Raw genomic sequence first — 21690 nt, 5'->3', positions numbered from 1 at the left:
TCCCAGCAATCACAGGCCGGTAAACCTGACTTCAGTATTGGGAAAACTGGTTAAGAACAGAATGATCAGACACATAGATGAACATGATTTGTTTGCGAAGATTCAACATGATTTTTGTAAAGGGAAATCATGCCTCACCAATCTACTAGAATTCTTTGAGGGGGGTCAACAAGCATGTGGACAAAGGTAATCCAGTGGATATAATATAGATTTTCAGAAAGTCTTTGACAAGGATCCCTCCCCAAAGGCTCTTAAAGAAAAGTAAGCGCTCATAGGATAAGAGGGAAGGTCCCCTCATGGATCAGTAACTGGTTAAAAGATAGGAAACAAAGGGTAGGAATAAACGGTCAGTTTTCAGAATGGAGAGAGGTAAATAGTGGTGTCCCCTAGGGATCTGAATGGGGACCAGTACTTCAACATAGAATCACAGAGTATCAGAGTTGGAAGGGACCTCAGGAGGTCATCTAGTCCAACCCCCTGCTCAAAGTAGGACCAATCCCCAATTTTCGCCCCAGATCCCTAAACAACATATTCATAAAGGATCTGAAAAATGGGCAAACAGTGAGGTGGCAAAATTTGCAGATAATACAAAACTACTCAAGACAGTTAAGTCCAAAGCAGATTGTGAAGAGTTGCAAAGACATCTCACAAAACTGGGTGACTGGGCAACAAAATGGGAGATGAAATTCAATGTTGAAAAATGCAAAGTAATGCATATTGAAAAACATAATCCCAACTATACATATAAAATGATGGGGTCTAAATCAGTTGTTATCACTCAAGAAATGACTAAGAGATGATGGAGGTCTATAAAATAATGACTTGTGTGGAGAAAGTAAATAAAGAAGTCCTATTTACTCCTTCTCATCATGCAAGAACTAGGGGTCACCAAATGAAATTAATAGGCAGTAGGTTTAAAACAAAAGAAAAGGAAATATTTCTTCACACAATGCATAGTCAACCTGTGGAACTTTTTGCCAGAAGATATGAAGACCAAGACTATAACAGGGTTCAAAAAAGAACTGGATAAGTTCCTGGAGGATAAGTTCCATCAATGGCTATTGGTCAGGATGGGCAGGGACTGTGTCCCTAGCCTCTATTTGCCAGAAACTGGGAATGGGTGACAGGGGATGAACACCTGTTCTGTTCATTCCCTCTGAAGCACCTGGCATTGGCCACTGTCGGGATACTGGGCTAGATGGAGTTTTGGTCTGACCTAGTATGGCTGTTCTTATGATTATGTAGTTACACATAATTAAGCACATGAAATTCTACTACTTATATGGCTCTAAAATAGTCTTAAACAGCCACACTTCACTTTACCTCTGAAATGCAACCAACTCTGGAATGCAGAATATCAGCCAGGAGACCAACTAGTTCATAAAATAATGTACAACAGTGGAACAGAGGTAAGCAAACTAATTCCGGCCAAGGACATGAGGAAAAATCTGTACTGTTGCAGAAAGTGGCATGGACTCTTAATATCAGATGAGCAAATTCAAACATATGGTTGCTGTGCCCTAAATATTTATGATATTTTAGCTTATCTGTTAAGATGCTGTACTTTGCTCCAGCTGCAACATGATCAACATGTACTGCTGGTATGACCACCGATTTAACTATTATCAAAGCTCTCTACAAACGGTCTCGTTTTTAAACTTGTTTCTCTATTTCTTACCATAAGGCCAGAAATTTATTTTTATAAGACACAAATAATCACACCTTAAGTCAAGTATGACTATAGTAAGAAAAATAACTTAAGGACTTCGAAGGAACGAATCTTTTAAATAAAACAGTCTGTCAACCCTTCAGATTATTAAAACTAAAAAATGATAAGTATTTTGCTTCTCATTACTTATGCTGTTGATTTGGACATTAACACCACAAACAAACGAGGTTAGACAAAATTTTACATTGCTGGGATGGTACATAGCACTGCGGAAGAATGCTAAGTAAAAAAAAATCAAATTTCTTATGATTTCAGTGAAAATGTTTTTATTGCAGATATGCAATTTTTTTTCCCAAAAGCACACCCAGCACCCTGGTAACAAGTCACCAAGCCCAAAAAAAAAAAAGAAAAAGAAATTAAATTTTGGGCTGACTGTCCCTTTTTAAAATGTAATAGCAACATATTGTATAATACAAAAATTAAAACCCAAACTGAGTGAAAGCTTGCTGCTCATGCCGTAAAACTAGTTAAACTGATGTACTGCATACCCTGAATTACAAGATTCTGTCCTCCAACTAACCTTTATTTTCTACACTGAAATCACTACACTTCTTTCAATATATTTAGAGGGATACAACTGAAAAAAAAATCCTCTGGTGTAAGCAAGTTTCTTTATCTATGTTACTAACACCACCATGATTTATTGAAAGTGAAACATTTAACACTCCAATTTGTTTCACTCAATTTAGAATCATTGTTTAACTTGTTCCATTTTTCAGCTTGGACAACTACTATCAATCAAGTTACATTTTCAAATTCCTAGCTGTAAAAAGTTTGGTCATGGACAGGCAAGGGGATATCAATTTTTTACGATGTTTTAACTGGATTTATTTTTTTAATGTTTGTAAAAAAATATTTCTACAATTTCATTGGTCTTAGTTTTAAGAAAATTGTAAGTGTCCCTTTACGTTTTACTTCAAACAAACCCTAAAAATACACCACAAAAAACAACTCTCCACATAATAGAACCTGTATTAGCCTGTAAATGGCACAGTAAAGTTTGTTAATGAAAAGCAATGCAAAAACTAAGAGGAAAAGTAAAGGACCTGAGAGAAATTTCTTTGCAGAGAAATAATGCGTTTTCAAATACTGTTGATAGAGAATGACCTTGGGAAAAAGCCACTTAGAAAAGTGGTTCAGTGCACTTGTCTCATGTAACTGTAGTGTGTAGGTTGTAACTTGAAACAAACCAAAGGACGTACTTCTTCACACAAAACACAGTCAACCTGTGGAACTTGTTGCCAGGGGATGTTGTGAAGGCCAAAACTATAACTGAGTTCAGAAAAGAATAAGATAAGTTCATGAAGAATACCTCCATCAATGGTTATTAACCAAGATGGTCAGGGATGGAACCCCATGCCCTGGGTCTCCCTAAGTCTGTAACTGCTAGAAGCTGGGAGTGGACAAAAGGAGATGGATCATTTGATAAATGACCTGTTCCGTTCCTTCCCTCGGAAGCATCTGGCATTGGCCACTGTTGGAAGACAGGATATTGTGCTAGGTGGATTGTAGCCTGTCCCAGTATGGCCATTTGTCCTTAGTTTTATGCAGCTGAACACAATCTAGTTACTGTAATCTAAGTATTCAGTTCCATGCCCTTGTCCACATCACAACTTTTAAACAAGTGTTTTAAGAGAAGTAAAATAGTATAAAGAAAATTAACATCAGTTAGATGTAAGCTCTTTGGGGTAGAGAATGTCTTTTTATTTTGTGTTTGTACAGCACCTAGCACACTGGGGTTTTGGTTCTCTTTAAATAAAATATTTTGTCCCTTATTTGCTTATAAAAAACTCTCTCTCTCTCTCACACGTGCACACCCACAAACAAAAGATTTAGAAACTTACTATGGTCTAGCTCAGGGGTTCTCAACCTTTCTTTTTTTTCCCCTGAGGCCCTGCTCAACATGCTATAAAACTCCAGGGCCCAACTGGGGAGAGATGGGGGACACGGGGCTCCGGGCAGGCCCTCAAGCGTAGATGTAGTTGGTATTTCTATTTTGGGGAGGCAGAGGCCAGCAGGGCCTGGGCCAGTTCCGCACAGCAGGGTCCAGGAAGGCAATGCCACCTCCACCCCCTGACTCACCTCAGCAGGCCACTTAGCCTGTGTGGGTTGTATGCAGTGAGGGTTCTGCTCAAAAAGTTTGGCAACTGCTCAGAGTGCAAGGAGAGGGTAGCTAGGAGCTGTGCATGGGCAGGGAAGGGGTAACTAGGGGCTGTGTGCCAGAAGGGCTCCCCTGTGATCACTGCTCCCCCAAGGGCTCTGCCACAGAGGGGGGGGCCCCCTGCCTGGGAAGCTCTTACCGACTGCACGAGCTGAGGAGCAGTCACAACCCCGGGCACCCGCAGCAGACAGGAGAATGCCGTGGCTGCCTGCTCCATGACTTGCCTCGGTGAAAGCTGCACTGCCTGACTCCAGCTTCGGGCCCGGGGAGAGGAGGAAGGGGTGGGAGTGGAGCTGCCCCTAGAACTGTCCCATTCTGGCACTGCAGTGGGGGGAGAACCAGTGCTTGAGGTTTCAGCCCCGTTGCGGGTGGGCGCAGGGACTCAGGGTTTCAGCCCCACAGCAGGGGAGTGCCGAGGTTCAAGGTTTCAGCCCCTCCCCGAAAGGGCTTGCAGCCCCTTGGTTGAGAACCACTGGTCTAGCTCCTGTAAAGTAAGCTCCATTAAAGTTGATGTGGCTCTGCATGAACACCAGAGCAAATCCAGGTGGAGCCAGTTGCAGGATCTACCCCAAATGATATAGGGGAAAACAATGACACTGATTGTATGCAAAGGAAACAAATCAGAAAAAGCAGAGAAAAAACATCTCTCTTTTGTCTTCCGTATTATTTATAACACATGTAGCAAATGACTTTTTAAATGAAAAAAAGTCACTTTGGTAAGTTGACTACATCTTTTCCAGGTGTCTGGCTGGAGGGTCTTGCCCACATGCTGAGGGTCTAAGTGATCACTGTATTTGGGGTCAGAAAGGAATTTTCCCCCTGGTCAGACTGGAAGACACCTTAGGACTTTTTCAGCTTCCTCTGCAGCATGGGGCATGGGTCATTTGCTGTTTAAACTAGTGTAAATGGTGGATTCTCTGTAACTTGAAGTCTTTAAATCATGATTTGAGGACAGCAGTAACTCAGCCAGAGGTTACAGGTCTATCACAGCAGGAGGTGGGTAAAGTTTTGTGGCATGCAATATGCAGGAGGTCAGACTACATGATCATGATGGTCCCTTCTGACCTTAAAGGGTCTGTCACTTGAGGTGTTTCCCTACTACAGATTTGCAAATCTGCAGAATAGCCTTGCGCTAGTATATCTGCAAAAGTGAAAGGGAATAGAAACTGAGTAAATAAGAAAGCAAAAGTTACTATTTAGTATCCAAGCTAAATAGCATCCTAAAAGAAATGAAACATCATAAATGGTGAAAACTAAATTATGATAATCATTCAGGGCAAGACCCTGCAACTGGCTGCATGTGCCTCCCTGACTTCAATGCGTGGGAGGTCCACCCCACAGAGCTCCCTCCAAAATTAGGGCCAAAGACTGGAGAATGTGATGTTACACACTGCAAAATGGTTGAACAGTGATGTTTTGCATCCTGCTTGTTTAGGATTTGTGTTCTTAAAAATGTTTAATAATATTTTATTCTGTTTAATTCTTCCCTGAAATAAATTGGGGTTTGTTCAGTACTTACCAACTGTGTGGAAGAAGGTTGCTTATCTTGGATCTTTAAAATTCTTTAACAGGTTATTAGCAGTCAGTCAGATTTTATTAACTGTATTAATTTGATGATAGTGTTCATTTAGTTTTTCCAGTAACAAGTGGATTATTTTTAATTTACGTCAGTTATTTTAAGCTGATCTACTGATCATCTTTAGGGTGAGCAGTTTACCTCCTACAATGGCAATATCCCAATTATATACTAACCACTTCTGAGCTACAAACAGAAAAAGCAGTAGTGGTAGCATTGAACCCAAGTTCAGACATGAAGGACAAATCCACCCTTGCCAGTCAGAGACCAATTTTGCAGATAACACAGAAGTAGAAACAGAAATAATTACTGTACCCTGGTTATGGTGCCCCAGAGTCTCTGCATTTTCATGGGGCCCCACAGAGTTCTGCATGAGCTGAACCAGAGAGTGCCTGGAGCTGCCTCCCCACCAGGGCCTTTTCCGCCTCTGTTTGTACAAGAACAAGAACCCGATCCCAGCAGCCGCGCCCAGCAGTATCCCAAGCCCCACACGGGACACCCTCAGTTTGGACATGATGTGCCTGAAATAAGCAGACAGGATACAAGTCACATGAATGCCAGTCACCACCTCCCCCCACCGCAGCACCTCGGACGGCAGGGAGGCGAGCCCCCTTGATGCCGGCCTCCCGCAGGGGTAGCGGTCATAGAATCATAGAATCTCAGGGTTGGAAGGGACCTCAGGAGGTCATCTAGCCCAACCCCCTGCTCAAAGCAGGACCAATCCCCAATTTTTGCCCCAGATCCCCTAAATGGCCCCCTCAAGGACTGAACTCACAACCCTGGGTTTAGCAAACCACCGAGCTATCTCCCCCCCAGCCCCAGTGCTCCAGCCCGAAACCTCTCGAGCCAGCCCTGACCTCTGCAACCGAGCGAGCAGCCCCCGAGTCACGGGTGTCTAAGCCTGCCGAGCGGGGGCGGGGCGGGGCGGGGCGTGCTCTCCGCAGCTCTGCGGCACCCCGCTCACCCAGCCCCGCACCAGCCTTGCGCTGACACGGCCGCTCTGGGGCCCGCCTGTCACCCAGGCACGCACCGCCCCACCGGCCGAGGGCGCAGCTCGGGCCCGGCCCGGGGGAAGAGCCGGGGGCGGGGCCGGCCGTTTATCACCCCGCAGCCCGGGCGGTTACACCCGGCTCGCGCCAGGCTCGGGCGGGAGGGCTGGGAGGACGCTGCCGGCCAGTGACTGTCGCCGCAGGGAGCGTGGGGCTACCCGCAGCAGCCCGGGAGAGCGGGGCCGGCGGCCGGCGCTGCGCGGTGACACACACGCCCTAGGCTCCACAACGGGGCACTCGGGGCTACTCACACCGCGTAGCCCTGCGCTCCCCGCACGGCCACCGTCCTGCCGCTCGCCTGCCCCACGCGACCCTCACCCTGCCCATGAGCCACCCTCCCGCCGGTGCATAGAGATGACGTATGGAAAGCCAGCCGCCCCCGCACTGCCCCTGCCTGTCCTCAGCACCGCCCAAAGTGTCGCCGGTGGGTGATGTCATCAGCTCCACCTCACTAGGCTAAAAGCGCCAGTTGAGACTACATCACGAGTCTCTCTGCCCTTGGGCTAAGGGCACGTGACTCCGGGGAGCCAATGAGCGTGGGCCAGGAGGTGGGTGTGCTCATGTCTGGGGGCAGGTGGAGGTGTGGGGAGCAGGGTGGAGATTGAATGGAAGCTCCGAGGGTTGCTGGGCTGTTCTGTGGGCTCATTTCCCAGCCCGATGCTGCATCTGCGCGGTTTGCTCTTTCATGGGCTAGCCTGTCTGCCCCCTCCGGTCCCACGCGCTGCTCCCACGTGCCCGCCTCTAGCTCTTTGCAAGCCCCTGCCCTAGGCTTCACCTAGTGCTGTGCTGAGCGCAGGGCCCGGGAGCTGGCTGCGCCGGGTACCCTCCTCTAGGGCGCACTTGTCATTAGGTGGGCGGGCTTCAGGAGCCGTGAAGTCAGGGCACTTGTAAGAAAAAACAAAAGAAGGGCGAGCGTCAGGAGGACTTACGGGGGAGAGAGGTTCTGATCGTCGGATGGGGACATAGTGCAGTGGTTTGGGGTGCCTCTAGCCTTCTTCCCCTGAACCCTTTTGGTTGGGTCTCTGTCCCTGTAGCTGGCTACACTCACAAAGATGGGGCCCAGAGGTATTTAGGCTCCTAACTGCTGTTGATTTCCCTCACTACCTTTGAGAATCTGGGCCTTAAAGCCCAGGGGAATTTCAAGTCTGCTAACTCAACTGTTTTGTAATCTCAAGGATGAGGTCCAAAGTGTGGCGCCCCCAGAACACAGGGCCCTGTGTGGCTTCACAACCAAGTGTCTAACCCTCTCTGCTATAGAGACACCTGACCAAAACAAAAAAACCAGCAGTGGAGGGACACTCAGTTTTTCCCCAAGCAGGAACACCCTTACATCATTTCATTTTGAAGTGATCACCAAGGTAAAATTTGGATTGCTGATGGGTTTATTAGTTATGTCAGAAAGCCAGAGAACAGTACCGCAGGATTTCAAAGCCTCCTCTGATACAAGTTTGGAACATTCAGGCACTAAACTTATTCATTTAAATTCAACCCTTCTTCCTTAAAATAATTTTTGGCTTTTCACTGTATTTAGGTGATATCAGGCGAAGAAAAGATGCTTTTTGAGGCTCTATCTTGTGCTGGGAATCTGCTGTTAGCCTTTCAGATTGCATTGGTGACGTAGAAGCTTTTGGTAAAGGCAGCTGAAACACATTTGTTCTGATAAAACCCTGACATTGAATGGAAAGGGGGCACTCCATTTCCTCAAACTCTAATTATTATTTGCAGTCTTGTTGTTATCAGTAAAGCAATAACAGGCTCAAGGCAGCATGAGTTTGAATTCATATCCCCATGCATATTAAAGATGATATCTGAGTAGTACCACACTATAGCTTTGATTGTAACTCTGTTGTTTGTCTTGTGCTTCAGATATCAACCTTTATGAATACAATAAAACCAGTCATCTTGAAAGAACAATCTGTGAATGTGGTAGATGCTACCTTAGCCCCTTTGTTCTTTCCTTTTAACTCCTTACTCCAATGGAAGGCTGTCTTATTTTGGCAGTTAGGGTACTGAATCATAAAAGATAGAGATAGAAAAGACCTATTGGATCATTCACTCCATCTCCATGCCACTGCACAATTGCTCCTCTACTGTACAGTGTCCTGTACGGTCTAGTTTTAAAAGTTCTAAGCACTGAGGCCTCTACCAATTCTCTTGGAAGACTCTCTCATTATCAGGAAGTTTTTCCTGAAATACATCTTCGTTTCACACAAAATAATTCTCCCTTCTTGGTATTTACATTCTTCAAATATTTGTAGTATTGTGTACCCCTATCATGTACCCCTTTAGTCACTGTTAAGCAATTAGCCTAATGGAGCTCATAACAATCTACAAATATTTGAAGGAGGTAACTATCAAGGCAGGAGCATGATTTTGTGGGAAATGTACATATATGTCTCCTTTTAATCTTTCTACATGTCAGTTCCTTCAGTTCCCAGTTGCTCTTTTCTAAGCTTCTGCCAGTTTATAAACTTCTTCCTGGTAATATGATGCTGCACACTATCACATGCGCACAGTATTTCACATCCTGTCTCACCAGAGCTATACAGACAGGGATTGTGACCTACCCGCTCAATGACATGCTAATTTTGTGAAGGAACATCCAAACTACATTGGTGTCTTTTCCCCCTAGTCATGTAGCATTGTAAACTTGTGTCCTACAAGGGGCCTCTATTGCTATTCAATCCTTGGTTTTTCTGCTAAGATTTTGTATAAGGGTTTAAATCACTGCCAAGCTTGGAGTGATTTTATGTGATCTGGATATGTAGCACAAGAGGATGCCAGTCCTGATTTGGGACACTTAGTTCCTACATGTAATACAAAATAATAATCAACTGCTCCCCAGAAATTAACTGAGATTGCCCATTCATTTCAATTGGCAACTGAACAACACTCAGAGGATAACAATTGTTGGTTACTACCTACCTACGTAAGATGTGAAGCAGTGACCTGCAATTGAAAGATTAAACTGTGATAAAATTGGAGCCGCTCTGTAATAATTTATAAATACCATATATTGGCCTGGTTATTGGGATGTGTACTGTATGACTATATTGGTTTAGTTTAATATGGGACTGTAAGGAAAAAAGCAGGAAGGGAAAAGAATAGCTCAAGATGAGCCTCTTCTCTGTACACACTTGAGGGCTGTTAAGAGAAAATGGCATTATAGGAAAAGGCTCATGCACACCAGAGATCAAAATGACCACAGCAGTTTAGAAATGGACTCTGCTTCAAGAGAGGGAGAGGGGAGGGAGTTGTTTGGAGAACCAAGAGCCAGACACAGGCACCCACTGGGACATCTGACGAATCAGGCCTGCCTAGCTTACCATCAGGGAATGGTAAGTCTTTAGATAAGACAGACATGCTCATAGACTATTGTTTTAAAATCCTTTTTCTCTAAGTATTTTTCCTACTGTTAAAAACAAACAGTGCTTTGCTTTAAGAAGGCTATTTGGTCACTATGTACACCACTGATCACAGAATCCCGAAGGGAAGAACTACAGATCTCCAAATTCAGTCAAACCTACTGGATAAACATGATTGGTACACAGGATACTGTAGCCCAGGGCTCTGTCTAAGAGTGGGAGAATAAATATGGATTTACCAAGGAGAGGAAAAGGCAAGAGGCCTGACACTTGAGGGGGTCTAATCAGAGAGACCAGGGAGGGGAAAGAGGTGTAGCTAGTCCTGTATCCATGATAAACATCAACAATATTTCTTGTCTCCTCGCTATTTTGTGTGTGTGGCTTCTTCCTTGTGTACACTTGTCATAGTCTGATAACACAACTTGCTGGAACCAGACCCCTCTGTCTGTACCCCTTGACGGAGAGAGATTCCCTTACCCTTCCTCACCTTTTTTATAAGTTATGGGGCTCTTTTCTCTTTGGGGATGTCTATGTGAAATTATCCAAACAACAGTAATCATACCAAAACCACAAGATTTATTAAAACCAGATAATTAGAGCCCTGCAAATCAGTGGATATCCACTTTATATCCATGGACCATGTTTGCAGATCGTGAATGGATACGGATCCAAATTTTATATATAGAACCCTGCAAATCTGTGTGCAGATGTGGCTATCCATGGACCATGTTTATAGATTACAGATCGGATGCAAATACAAATTTTGTATCCACACAAGGCTCTAAATATAATTAAAAGAAACTGCTTAATGTATCTAGACTTACACTTCTCATCAGCTAAACTAGATAGGCATTTTGAGCTTAGTTACAGAGGAAAAGAAAGATCTTGCACAGGGGTGGCCAACCTGAGCCTGAGAAGGAGCTAGAATTTACCAATGTGCATTGCCAAAGAGCCACAGTAATACATCAGCAGACCCCCATCAGCTCCCCCCCAGTGTCTCCCACCTGCCAGCAGCACCACCGATGGGCATCTAGCCCTCCATTCCTGTGCCTCCTGCCCACCTCGATCAGCAGTTTTGTGGTATGCAAGATGCTGGGGGGAAGAGGGAAGGAGGAGTAGCAAGGGCACAACAGACTCAGGGGAAGGGGCGGGGGCCTTGGGGGAAGGAGTGGAGTGGAGGCTGGGGCCGAGCTAGGGGTTGAGCAGTGAGCATCCTGTAGCACATTGGGAAGTTGGCGCCTGTAGCTCCAGCCCTGGAGTCGGTGCCTATGCAAGGAGCTGCATATTAACCTCTGAAGAACTGCATGTGGCTCCAGAGCTACAGGTTGGCCACCCCTGATTTTGCATGACTAAAAAGCAAGTCCTTGCTCTGACATCCCCTTGTCAGAACCAGCTCCTGCCACTGTGCCCGGAGAGAGATCAGTGACACCATCCCCCACTCAACCAGTTTACTAAACCATGTATCTGGACATGCAAGCTGACCAGATAAGTCCCTCCTTGATCCAGGGCATCTACCCCTCATTTTCCAAACCAGTTTTCTCCAATTAGCTTTGCACACATTACGGCTTTGTGGGCTCTCAGTATAAAAAAAAATGGCCCATTAAAAGCACGAAGATTGTTTAATGATGATTAATAGCTGCATTTCAAATGTTTAACATTAACCTCAGTCTATATGTCTGAGAGTCATTTTCTAGACTGTCTTTTGAAATAGGAAAATTGGCATTTTTCTCAGTACTGAGGGACCCATATTTTGCTTGTTTTCCATTGTTATGAACTACCAGTTAGGGACAGTCTACAATGAGAACCTACATCGGTATAGTTACGTCTCTCTGGGGTGTGAAATGTGTAGACAGTGCTAGGTTGATGGAAGGATTCTGTTGACCTAGCTACCACCGTTTGGGGAGGTGGATTACCTATGCTGATGGGAGAACCCCCTTGTGGTACGTAGGTAGCGTCTACACTGAAGTACCACAGTGGTGTTGCTGCACCGCTGTAGCATTTCAAGTGTAGACAAGCCCCTGTTGAAGAGAGAGTTTAAGAGCAGACATGCCCTCAAAAACTTCCATACACAAGATTCTGCCAGTCCTCAGCATCTTTCAATGAGATATTGCTAATTATGTTAAACTGTCCTCCTAACTTCCAGATGACATGGGAAAAACCATGCCCCACAGTCTAGACTGGGGGGAGGGGGGAAAACACACTCATTTTCACTTGTGACCTAAGCCAGAATTTGAACCTGTTTCTCTGGAGCCCCTAAACTGGGATTTGAACTCATGCTCCAAGAAATGAAAAGTAAGGTGAGACAGGTCTAGTGGAATGAGCATGAGACTAGGCACCAGGAGTGGAGTTCTATTCCCATCTCTGCCACTGACTTGCTTTGTGGCCTTAGGCAAGTCACTTATCCTCTCTGTGGCTCAATTTACTCATGTGTACACATGAGGCTAATACCACCTGATGCATATGGGTGTTGTGAAGATAAATTAGTTGCTTGTGAAGTGCTATATGAAAAGCAAGCTACTTAGCTCCCAAGTGTTTTCTATTTCATAATTTTCTTTCTCCAGCTCCATAGAGTAAAGTCTTTCATTCTTTTCTTGTGAGATCAAAATTTGTATGGATGGAAATCATTGCTCCATCATAAAAACAACTTTATGACTTCATTGAATGGAGCAGAATCAAAGAAGCTAATGGTCCAGACTAAAGGCATCTTTAGCAATTAGGGAGAATATTTAAAAGGAAATGTAATTACTTTTAATATACAGTAAGTTTTCATTAAGTAGGATGATTTTGAACTAACTGTCCCTTTAACGTGGTAGGGGCTATTTATTCCCAAGTTAATGTGCTTGCAGATTGCTTGTTACTGAAATTTCTATCCATTGCTGATCTTCTGGCCTAAGAAAGTTACCTGTGTCAGCTCTGTTTAAACTGTTGTGGCTGGAAACGTGCCTTGTTATATGGCTCAGCATTCAGGGAGCACAACATTATCATCTGCAACAGTTCTAAAGCAGATGGAATGTCTCGACCTGTGCAGCAGAGACAGATGCTATGGCTACACTACAGCTTAAGTAGACATAAATTATGTCACTCAGGGGTGTAAATTAGCCACCCCCAGGAGCGACATAACTTATGCTGACTTAAGTGCTGGTGTAGACAGCGCTATGTCAGCAGGAGAGCTTATCCCACTGACATAGCTACTACTATCATAGGTGCTGACTCCGTGGGTGCTCCAGTCCTGGAGTACCCATGGGAAAAAAAAATGGTGGGTGCTGAGCACACACACACACTCAGGGCCTCCAGCCCACTGGCGGCCCCACTGATCAACTCCTCCCCCTCCCTCCCAGCACCTCCCACCCTCCACAATCAGCTGTTCCACAGCATGCAGGAAGTGCTTGTGCGGGAGGGGGAGAAGCAAGGGCTAGGCACTTGGGGGTGGATGCGGGAAGAGCCAGGGTGGGGGTTTGGGGAAAGGGGTGGCGTGGGGGCAGGGTCTGGGGCAGACCTGGGAGTCAAGCACCGCAGCACATTAGAAAGTCGGCACCGCTGACCGCTATTCATGGGAGCTGGAGTAATTAAGTCAATGGTGGAACTCTCTTCCATCAGTTTAGAGTGGCTACACTAGAGAACTTGCAGCAGCGCAGCTGTACCGATGCAGCTTCACCACTGTCAGCTCTCTAGCATAGCCACAGCCAGACTATCATACGATAATGTGTGTCTGGTTTAACAGAAAGGTGGCTGAAATATCCCTCCGTGACCAGGGTCCCAGTGGGGGCCAGCTGTGGTCACTTGATTAGGGTGAACTGCAAAGAATGGGGCAGACAATCCCTGCAAAGCAGGTGGATAATTCAATACTTAAATTTACCAAGCCAGCATAAAACAGCCTCTTTATGACCTTACTGGTTACTCAGAAGTCCAAACAACACAGTTCCCTTAAAGTGATCCAGCCTCAGGCTTCCATCCAGGTACCCAAGTCAAATATGATGATTTCTGAAAATCTTATTTCATCATATAAAAGAAAAGGTTTTAACCAATCTCAAAGGTTCAGACACATTACCTCCCAGGTTAATGAAGGTTTCAGATCTTATCCAAATACACGCTACAGCCAATTCTTACTAACTAAACTAAAATTTATTTAAAAAAATAAAACAAAGAGAGAGAGAGTATGGTTAAAAGATCAATATACATATTGACATGAGTTCAATTCTTAAGATTCAGATTCATAGCAGGGATGGTGAGCTTTGTAGTTGTAAAGAGTTCTTTCAGAAATAGTCCATAGGTTATAGTCCAATGTTTATATTTCAGGGTGATCCAGTTAGAACTGGGATCTCAGTCCTTGTAGCTTAGGCTTCCCCTGCATAAAACCTTCGGCCGATTGGAGATGACAGAATCAGGATCCAAGGGTCTTTTTATACAGTGTTCTAGCATTCACTTGACCACACAGTCCTGGGTAAATAATAGGCTTTTGACATAACCTTCTGTCTTCTAAACACCACCAGTAATTAGTTACACAGATTAACATTGGACAATTTGTCCATTAGGCAGTCTATCACAAACTTCAAAGAGACATAGACAACGACATTATTTTACCCACGATTCATCTAAATGTTAATATGCCCTTTTGATCTCTAAATCAATAGTTATAGTTTCAGAGTAGCAGCCGTGTTAGACTGTATCCGCAAAAAGAAAAGGAGGACTTGTGGCACCTTAGAGACTAACAAATTTATTTGAGCATAAGCTTTCGTGAGCTACAGCTCACTTCATCGGACACGAAAGCTTATGCTCAAATAAATTGGTTAGTCTCTAAGGTGCCACAAGTCCTCCTTTTCTTTTTGCAAATACTTATAGTGAGAGAGGAACTGTCGGTTTACATGGGTAACATTCATGAGTACACAATTAGTATTACTTCTAACAATATAGGTTTGCATTTTAAAGTTCTAGCCTATCTAGTTCTAGTATAGCCCTAATTACCATTTCTAACATGAAAAGGAGTACTTGTGGCACCTTAGAGACTAACAAATTTATTTGAGCATAAGCTTTCGTGAGGTACAGCTCACTTCATCGGATGCATTCAGTGGAAAATACAGCGGTGAGATTTATATACATAGAGAACATGAAACAATGGGTGTTACCATACACACGGTACCGAGAGTGATCACTTAAGGTAAGCTATTAAGCAGGAGAGCGGGGGAGGGGGAGAGAACCTTTCGTAGTGATAATCAATGTGGGCCATTTGCAGCAGTTGACAAGAACGTCTGAGGAACAGTGAGGGGGGGAATAAACACGGGGAAATAGTTTTACTTTGTGTAATGACCCATCCACTCCCAGGCTCTATTCAAGCCTAAGTTAATTGTATCCAGTTTGCAAATTAATTCCAATTCAGCAGTCTCTCCTTGGAGTCTGTTTTTTAAGTTTTTTTTGTTGAAGAATTGCAACTTTTAGGTCTGTAATCGAGTGACCAAAGAGTTCTCCGACTACTACAAAAGGTTTTTTCCCCGCCCCGCTCTCCTGCTTAATAGCTCACCTTAAGTGATCACTCTCATTACAGTGTGTATGTATATAAATCTCCCCGCTGTATTTTCCACTGAATGCATCTGATGAAGTGAGCTGTAGCTCACGAAAGCTTATGCTCAAATAAATTGGTTAGTCTCTAGGGTGCCACAAGTACTCCTTTTCTTTTTGCAAATACAGACTAACACGGCGGCTACTCTGAAACCTGTCATTTCTAACATGTCTTTAAAGGTCAGCTTTGGGTCATTCAGCCTGCAAGCTGTTTAACCCTCTCTGGCCATGAGTTACAGATAAGTTTCCTTGTAAGTACAGAACAGTGGTAGAAATAATGGCTTGCATGCTATGCCTCTGTTAATGCAACCTACAATTGTATTTGCATTTTTGCAAGAGCATTGCATTGCTGGCTAATGGTGAGGATGTGATCGACCACAACTCCCATATACTTCTCAGTTAGTGCTGCTGCCAAGCCAGTTCTCCCCTATTCGGTATTTGTGCATTTGGTTTTTCTTCCCTAAGTGTAGCACCCTATATTTGTCTTTGTTAAATTTCATTTTGTCTATAGCCCCGTTCTCCAATTTATCAAGATCCCTCTGAATTTTAGCTCTATCCTCCAAAATATTAGCAACCCCCCCGCCAGCTTTGTCTCATCTGCAGACTTGATCAATGTGCTTTTTATACCTACATCTAGGTCATTAATAAAGATGTTAAACAACATCAGATCTAGAACAGATCCCTGTGGAATCCTACTTGAGACCTCCCTCTAATCAAACATCATTCCCTTAATAGCAATGAGTTCATTGCAAGTCTGGGCAAGACTCCCAAAAGTCAGAGGGCCCTAATCAGTTGTTTAAACCAGTGGTTTTCAAACTCAGTTGAAGAAAATTGTTGATGCCCATGACCCAATGGAGCTGGGGATGAGGAGTTTGGGGTGAGGGAGGGGCTTAGGGCTGTGGCAGAGGGTTGGAGTGTGAGGGTGAGGGGTTCTGGATGTGGCCAGGAATGAGGGGTTCTGTGTGTGGGAGGGGGCTCTGGGCTGGGGCAGGAGGTTGGGGTGCAAGACGGGGTCAGGGCTCTGGGCTGGGGGTGCAGGTGCTGGGGTGGGGCTGAGGATGAGGAGTTTGAGGTGCAGGAAGAGGTTCCAGGTTTGGGGGGGGCCTCAGGCTAGGGCAGAGGATTGGGTCACAGACTTACCTCCAGCAGCTTCTGGTCAGTGGCGCAGCCAGGGTGCAGAGGCAGGCTTCCCGCTTGTCCTGGCACCATGGACCACACTGCGCCTGAAGCAGCCCTGCCAGCAGCAGGTCTGGCTCCTAGGCAGAAGCATGCAAGCGGCTCCCCCTGGCTCTCATCCACAGACACCACCCCCCCCAGCTCTCATTGGCCGGGAATCAGCCAATGGGAGTGTGGAACCAGTGCTCGGGGCAGGGACAGCGCACAAAGCCCCATGGCCCCCCTGCCTAGAAGCTGGATCCACTGCTGGATGCTTCCAGGGTGCAGCGCGGTGTCGAAGCAAGTAGGCACTAGCCTGCCTTAACTGGACAGCACCGCTGACAGGAATTTTAGAATCCCAGTCAGTGGTGCTGACCAGAGTGACTCAGTGCCTTACATGCCACGATCCAGTACTGGGTCACGACCCAAACTTTGAAAAATGCTGGTTTAAACCAGCCCTGAGACTGAAAAATTCTTTAAAAATTGCATTATCCCAGAATAACGAAAGGAAACTATAGTAATTCATTTCACACCTTAGATAATTAATAAATGACTGAATAAAGAGATCTTAAACAAAGAATTTTGCAAACGTTTTTGTAAATACATGTAACCTTTTCGTTATCTATAAATTGGGCAGATTGCATCATCAGATTGGGGCCTCTTACTGAGAGACAGAGTCAGGGCTGGCCTTTGGGATGGGCTGCCCAAGCCCCCAACCAGGGCAGCCTGCTAAAGAGGGCGCTGCAAGCAGGGTTTGGATTCCCACCTGACCTGCTGAGGGCCAGCGGTGCAGGCAGGCAAGCAGCACCGCTGGAGAGGGGGCAGGAGGGAGAGACTCAAGCTGCAGGGGGCAGTTGGACGACCAGCTGTGGGAGCCAGGTGACCAGGTGACTCCTCCAGAGCAGGGGTTCCCCTCCTCCATGTGTGCAGCTGCTGCTATTCCTGTCCTGCACCCCCTTCCTCTCCGGAGCCACCCCTGGCCACTCCGGACTGGGAGCATCCTGCTGTCTGCTGGGGGGCAGGGGCTGATGTCAGGGGGTCCCCCTCTCCCCTGCACCTAATTTCCACTGAGCTGGGGTGACGGGACAGGGGGAATCTGAGTGTGTGCTGCTGCCTCTCTGTGTCCAGAGCTGTTGCTGCTGCTTGTGTCTGAACACAAGCCTTCAGGCTCCTGACCCAAAGTGCTCTCTTAAAGAGACAGCGCACTCACACTCAGGCACACACACATTCCCCTCAACACAACACACATTGTCACACACACACACTCTCTTCTCTCCCCCCTCCAGCCCCAACACACACATCACCAGGGCTCCCTGCATTCAGGTCACTTCCCCACCTGGGCTGCGCTGAGGCATCAACAACTGCTGCTCTCCTGCCATCTCCTTATGCAGCCTACAGGGTGTATGGGGCAGCAGAGCAGCAGTCCAGGGGGGAGCGAGCAGCAATGCTAGCTGCTTTGTGCATCCAGGTGGGTCATTTTCCCCTTGTGAGTGCAGGAGGGGGATGCAAGGGGTAGGAGTGAAGGGGGCACAGTGAAGGGGTTAGGAGCACAGGAGAGAGCTGCAGGGATTAGGGGTGAAAGTGGCACAGTGCAGGCGTTGAGGGGAAGGGAGGATGGGGAGCCTGGGGAGCCCATGGGCACGAAAATGGAAGTTTGCCTAAAGCTGACACTGTACAGAGTAGCACACAAAGAATGTAGCTCCTATCTGAAAGTGTGGGGAATCAGGAAATTTCAAAGTTGTAAGATAGGGGCTGTATTTTTAAATATATACATATATGTTTGAGAGTTCAATCCTTGAGGGGGCCATTTAGGGATCTGGGGCAAAAATTGGGGATTGGCCCTGCTTTGAGCAAGGGGTTGGACTAGATGATCTCCTGAGGTCCCTTCCAACCCTGATATTCTATGATTCTATAGAGATAAACTGAAATATTCATTTAACAATATTAGAATTTCTTACAACAGCTTTGAAAATCCCCTCCTTTCCATGCAATCTAAGAGAGCCACATTTTCCATGTTTTGCTCTCCATCCTCAGACTCTAGGTGGTAGCTTGTTTGTTTAACAATTAAAATATTTGATACTTTTTAACAGAAACATTTTGTGATTTACCTTTGCAATCAGCTGCTGTAATTAGAATAGCTGATAATATTTTACAGTGCAATTTGCCTTTAAGCAGCAAAAGCCAGATTCATGGGGCACTTACTGTAAGGTGTTGCCCTACATTCAATTAGTAATATTGCAGGCAAGGAATTTAAGTGGGTACTATAGAGAGAAGAAAGCATTATTTAGAGAAAGCTGCTGCAGCTAGAATAGAAAAATGAACCTATTCATATGCCTCTTGTATTGTGAGCAACAAAACTGTGATCTAGAACAGAGCCAAATAACCTTTATCCGTCTTTTACATGAATTACATGGAAAGACCCAAAACAAACAGCCCCCAGTGGGCCCGGTTTCTATCCTAGGCAAGCAGTTCTATATCTGACAATGACTAAGTGCACTTGGAGATAGTGTCAAATGGTTATACCAATGAGTTGCTTTCTGGTGATGAACAGTACCCCTGAGATATAGCACACTGAGTTTTATAGCTGACTCTCACGCTACCAATGTGTGGAGAACTTGGACTCCCTTACAGATTCAGGATCTGAACAGGAAACTAAATATGAAAATCCAGCATGCAATTCTCTCTCTCTTTTTTTTTTTTTTTTTTAAAAGAGAGAATTACATGAGCCAAGATGACTAGTTAGAATTTGGCAGCCTGCCACATAATAAGAATCCTTGCTTAGATTTTTATTAATGTTTGTTAAAGATCTGGGTTTGGAAGCTGAGGATTTCAAATTTCTATTACATTCTGCAGCTGTGAGCTAATATTGGAGAGAGGTCACCAAGAGACAATGCAATCATAGACACGCGTCCTCATCAAAGTCAATGGAAACGTGTGTGTTGAAATCCTGTGGAAATCAAAGAAGGTTAGTGCAAGGTCTAGAGCACCTTTCAAACAGAGTGATCCCCTAAAATACTTTACAGATTGTTGATACTGGAATCACTCACCCAGCACAGAAACGCAGTCACCTCTGAGGGAGAATGCAGTAGCCATTCTTAACCAGTGACACAACACAAAAACTTGAGAAAGTGCACCAGAAAATAACTACACTAGTTGGAATTGCAGTGGGAATGTTAGGAGGACAAAATATTGTTTATCTAATTTTAGGTGAGCCAGAAGGAACCCAAAAGCGAAAGGAATTTTTTTTTAGCATATTGTGCACCCGGGAGTCAATCACGCTCTCCGACGGGAAATTCAACACCCCCCCGCAGCAGAACCCCCCAGAAAAGCCCCAAAACAAGCAACATGCTACTTAAAGAAATATATACGCAGTTACATACACAAAGAAGACAACATATGCTTGCTGGGAGCGGCCTTGGCAGCCCTTTGGCAGGTAGGGAAGTGCTACTATCCCCATTTTACAGATGGGGAACTGGGGCACAGAGAGGTTAAGTGACTTGCCCAAGGTCACACAGTAATAAGGCTGTGGCAGAACAGCACATGGAACCCTGTTCTCCTGAGTACCAGGCTAGTGCCTCAATCACTGGGCCATCTTTCCTCTGGTTTCTTTTCAGATTGTATGTTTCAAAGTAGTACTGACCAAGTTAGAAAGTGGCCAAGGCTTATCCCTGTTCTTGCAAACAGGGTCATGAGATTGTTCATGACTGCAAGTGATCAAGACCTTTATTTAAAATATCATCCAAACACACTACTAAGCAGCATCCATTTCCCTAGCCTCATGCTGGAGTATTGGTTGTGCACATTTAAACCCTAATTCAGGAAAGCACTCAAGTATATGCTTAAGTCCCAGCGTCTTTTACTTCAGTACTGTTCTGAATCAGGGCCTCAATGGGAAGACAGATGTGCTTAAAATAAAGCCATATATTTGCATACCTAGTTACCTCTGTGCCCTAGGGCTTCTATAACCAATTCATCCATTCCCCCAGAATACTTTTCTGCTGAGTTCAGCTGTTCTGTGTGTTACTGTCCTAAGCTTTTAAAGTGTTAGGCTGGGTGTTGAGGGTTAATGACTTCACCTGCACCACAAGAAGCCTATACTATGCCCAGCCTCTCCCACTGATTCCCTTTGTTTCCTGAGTCTCATTTCACACACACACCCCCCAAAGGAATTTTACAATTAATGTTTGGAGTGGGGGAGAAACTTATTGGATCAAATTAAACCCTGGTGTACATCCAGGGTGAATTTGGACTATTGATTTAACACACTCAGGACCTATTACTTAGCAAAACAGTTTGCGTTTAAACACCAGAAAGACCAAATCGCTGACTTTGTAGGTGTTTAACTGACATTTGCTTAGTTAGTTTCAGCTGGAGATTCCAAAGAAGTTTACAAAGCTGAAGTAAATGAAAACCCTCAACAACCCTCTGAGGTGGGCAAATATTAGCTCAATTTTTTTTAAACTGCTGGGCAAAGAGAGACACAGAGTGGTGGAGTGACTTACCTAAAGCAACATGGTGAGGCAGTGGCAGAGTTAGAAATAGAACCCAGGTGTCCTGGCTCTGAGCCTGCATTCTAATAATCTTCTTAAATCAATCAATTATTATTAATAATAATTAATAATATATTTTTTTAAACCTAAACTAGCTCTTGGGAAATGGGCTTAGATCCAAAAGTGTTGTTGTTTCTGTTTAACATAGAATTACTTCCAGAAATAAAAGCCGTATCTTTTTTTTCTTTGCACTGTAAATATTTCCATGTAATTGTCAGTGTTGAGTTAGAATGGACCTGACAAAGCTTTAGAACAACCAGCAACTGAGCTCTGCAGAATATGCTGGTTTCAGTGGAGAAAGTATCAGTGCCCTGAATTAACACAGCTTTGTAGCTCTATTCTTCGTTCACTGCCAGATGGAAAAATAACATACTCACCTCCCTCTTGTATTCTGTTGTAGTAGTGCACAGTTCACCCCTTAAATCAGAGTTGGGCAAACTATGGCCCGTGGGCCACTTCCATCCTGCGGGACCATTCTGCCCGGCCCCTGAGCTCCCGGACGGGGAGGCTTGCCCCCAGCCCCTCCTGCGCTGTCTCCCCTCCCCCGCAGCC

The 21690-nt window shown here is 45.1% G+C and overlaps 1 protein-coding gene across 4 annotated transcripts in view; it reads right to left on the bottom strand.

The window, feature by feature from the left end:
- RMDN3 (regulator of microtubule dynamics 3) overlaps positions 1 to 6875 on the bottom strand; it is a 61889-nt gene extending 55014 nt beyond the window's left edge. For 3 of the 4 annotated variants that reach the window (XM_073348761.2, XM_073348764.2, XM_073348765.2), the window contains exons 1-2: positions 6767 to 6875; positions 5782 to 5987 (exon numbers count right to left, since the gene is read on the bottom strand). In XM_073348761.2, coding sequence (XP_073204862.2) covers positions 5782 to 5980 — 199 coding nt within the window. In that variant the 5' untranslated portion in view covers positions 5981 to 5987; positions 6767 to 6875. Of the gene's footprint in view, positions 1 to 5781; positions 5988 to 6323; positions 6553 to 6766 lie in introns of those variants that run through there. The other variant, XM_073348762.2, reaches the window with a different exon arrangement.
- Positions 6876 to 21690: the final 14815 nt, after the last annotated feature.

Source organism: Lepidochelys kempii, chromosome 6 (assembly GCF_965140285.1).
Source record: "Lepidochelys kempii isolate rLepKem1 chromosome 6, rLepKem1.hap1, whole genome shotgun sequence".
Taxonomy (NCBI): domain Eukaryota; kingdom Metazoa; phylum Chordata; order Testudines; family Cheloniidae; genus Lepidochelys; species Lepidochelys kempii.
The sequence above is the reverse complement of the archived record's forward strand: the minus strand, read 5'-3'. Positions and strand labels throughout refer to the sequence as shown.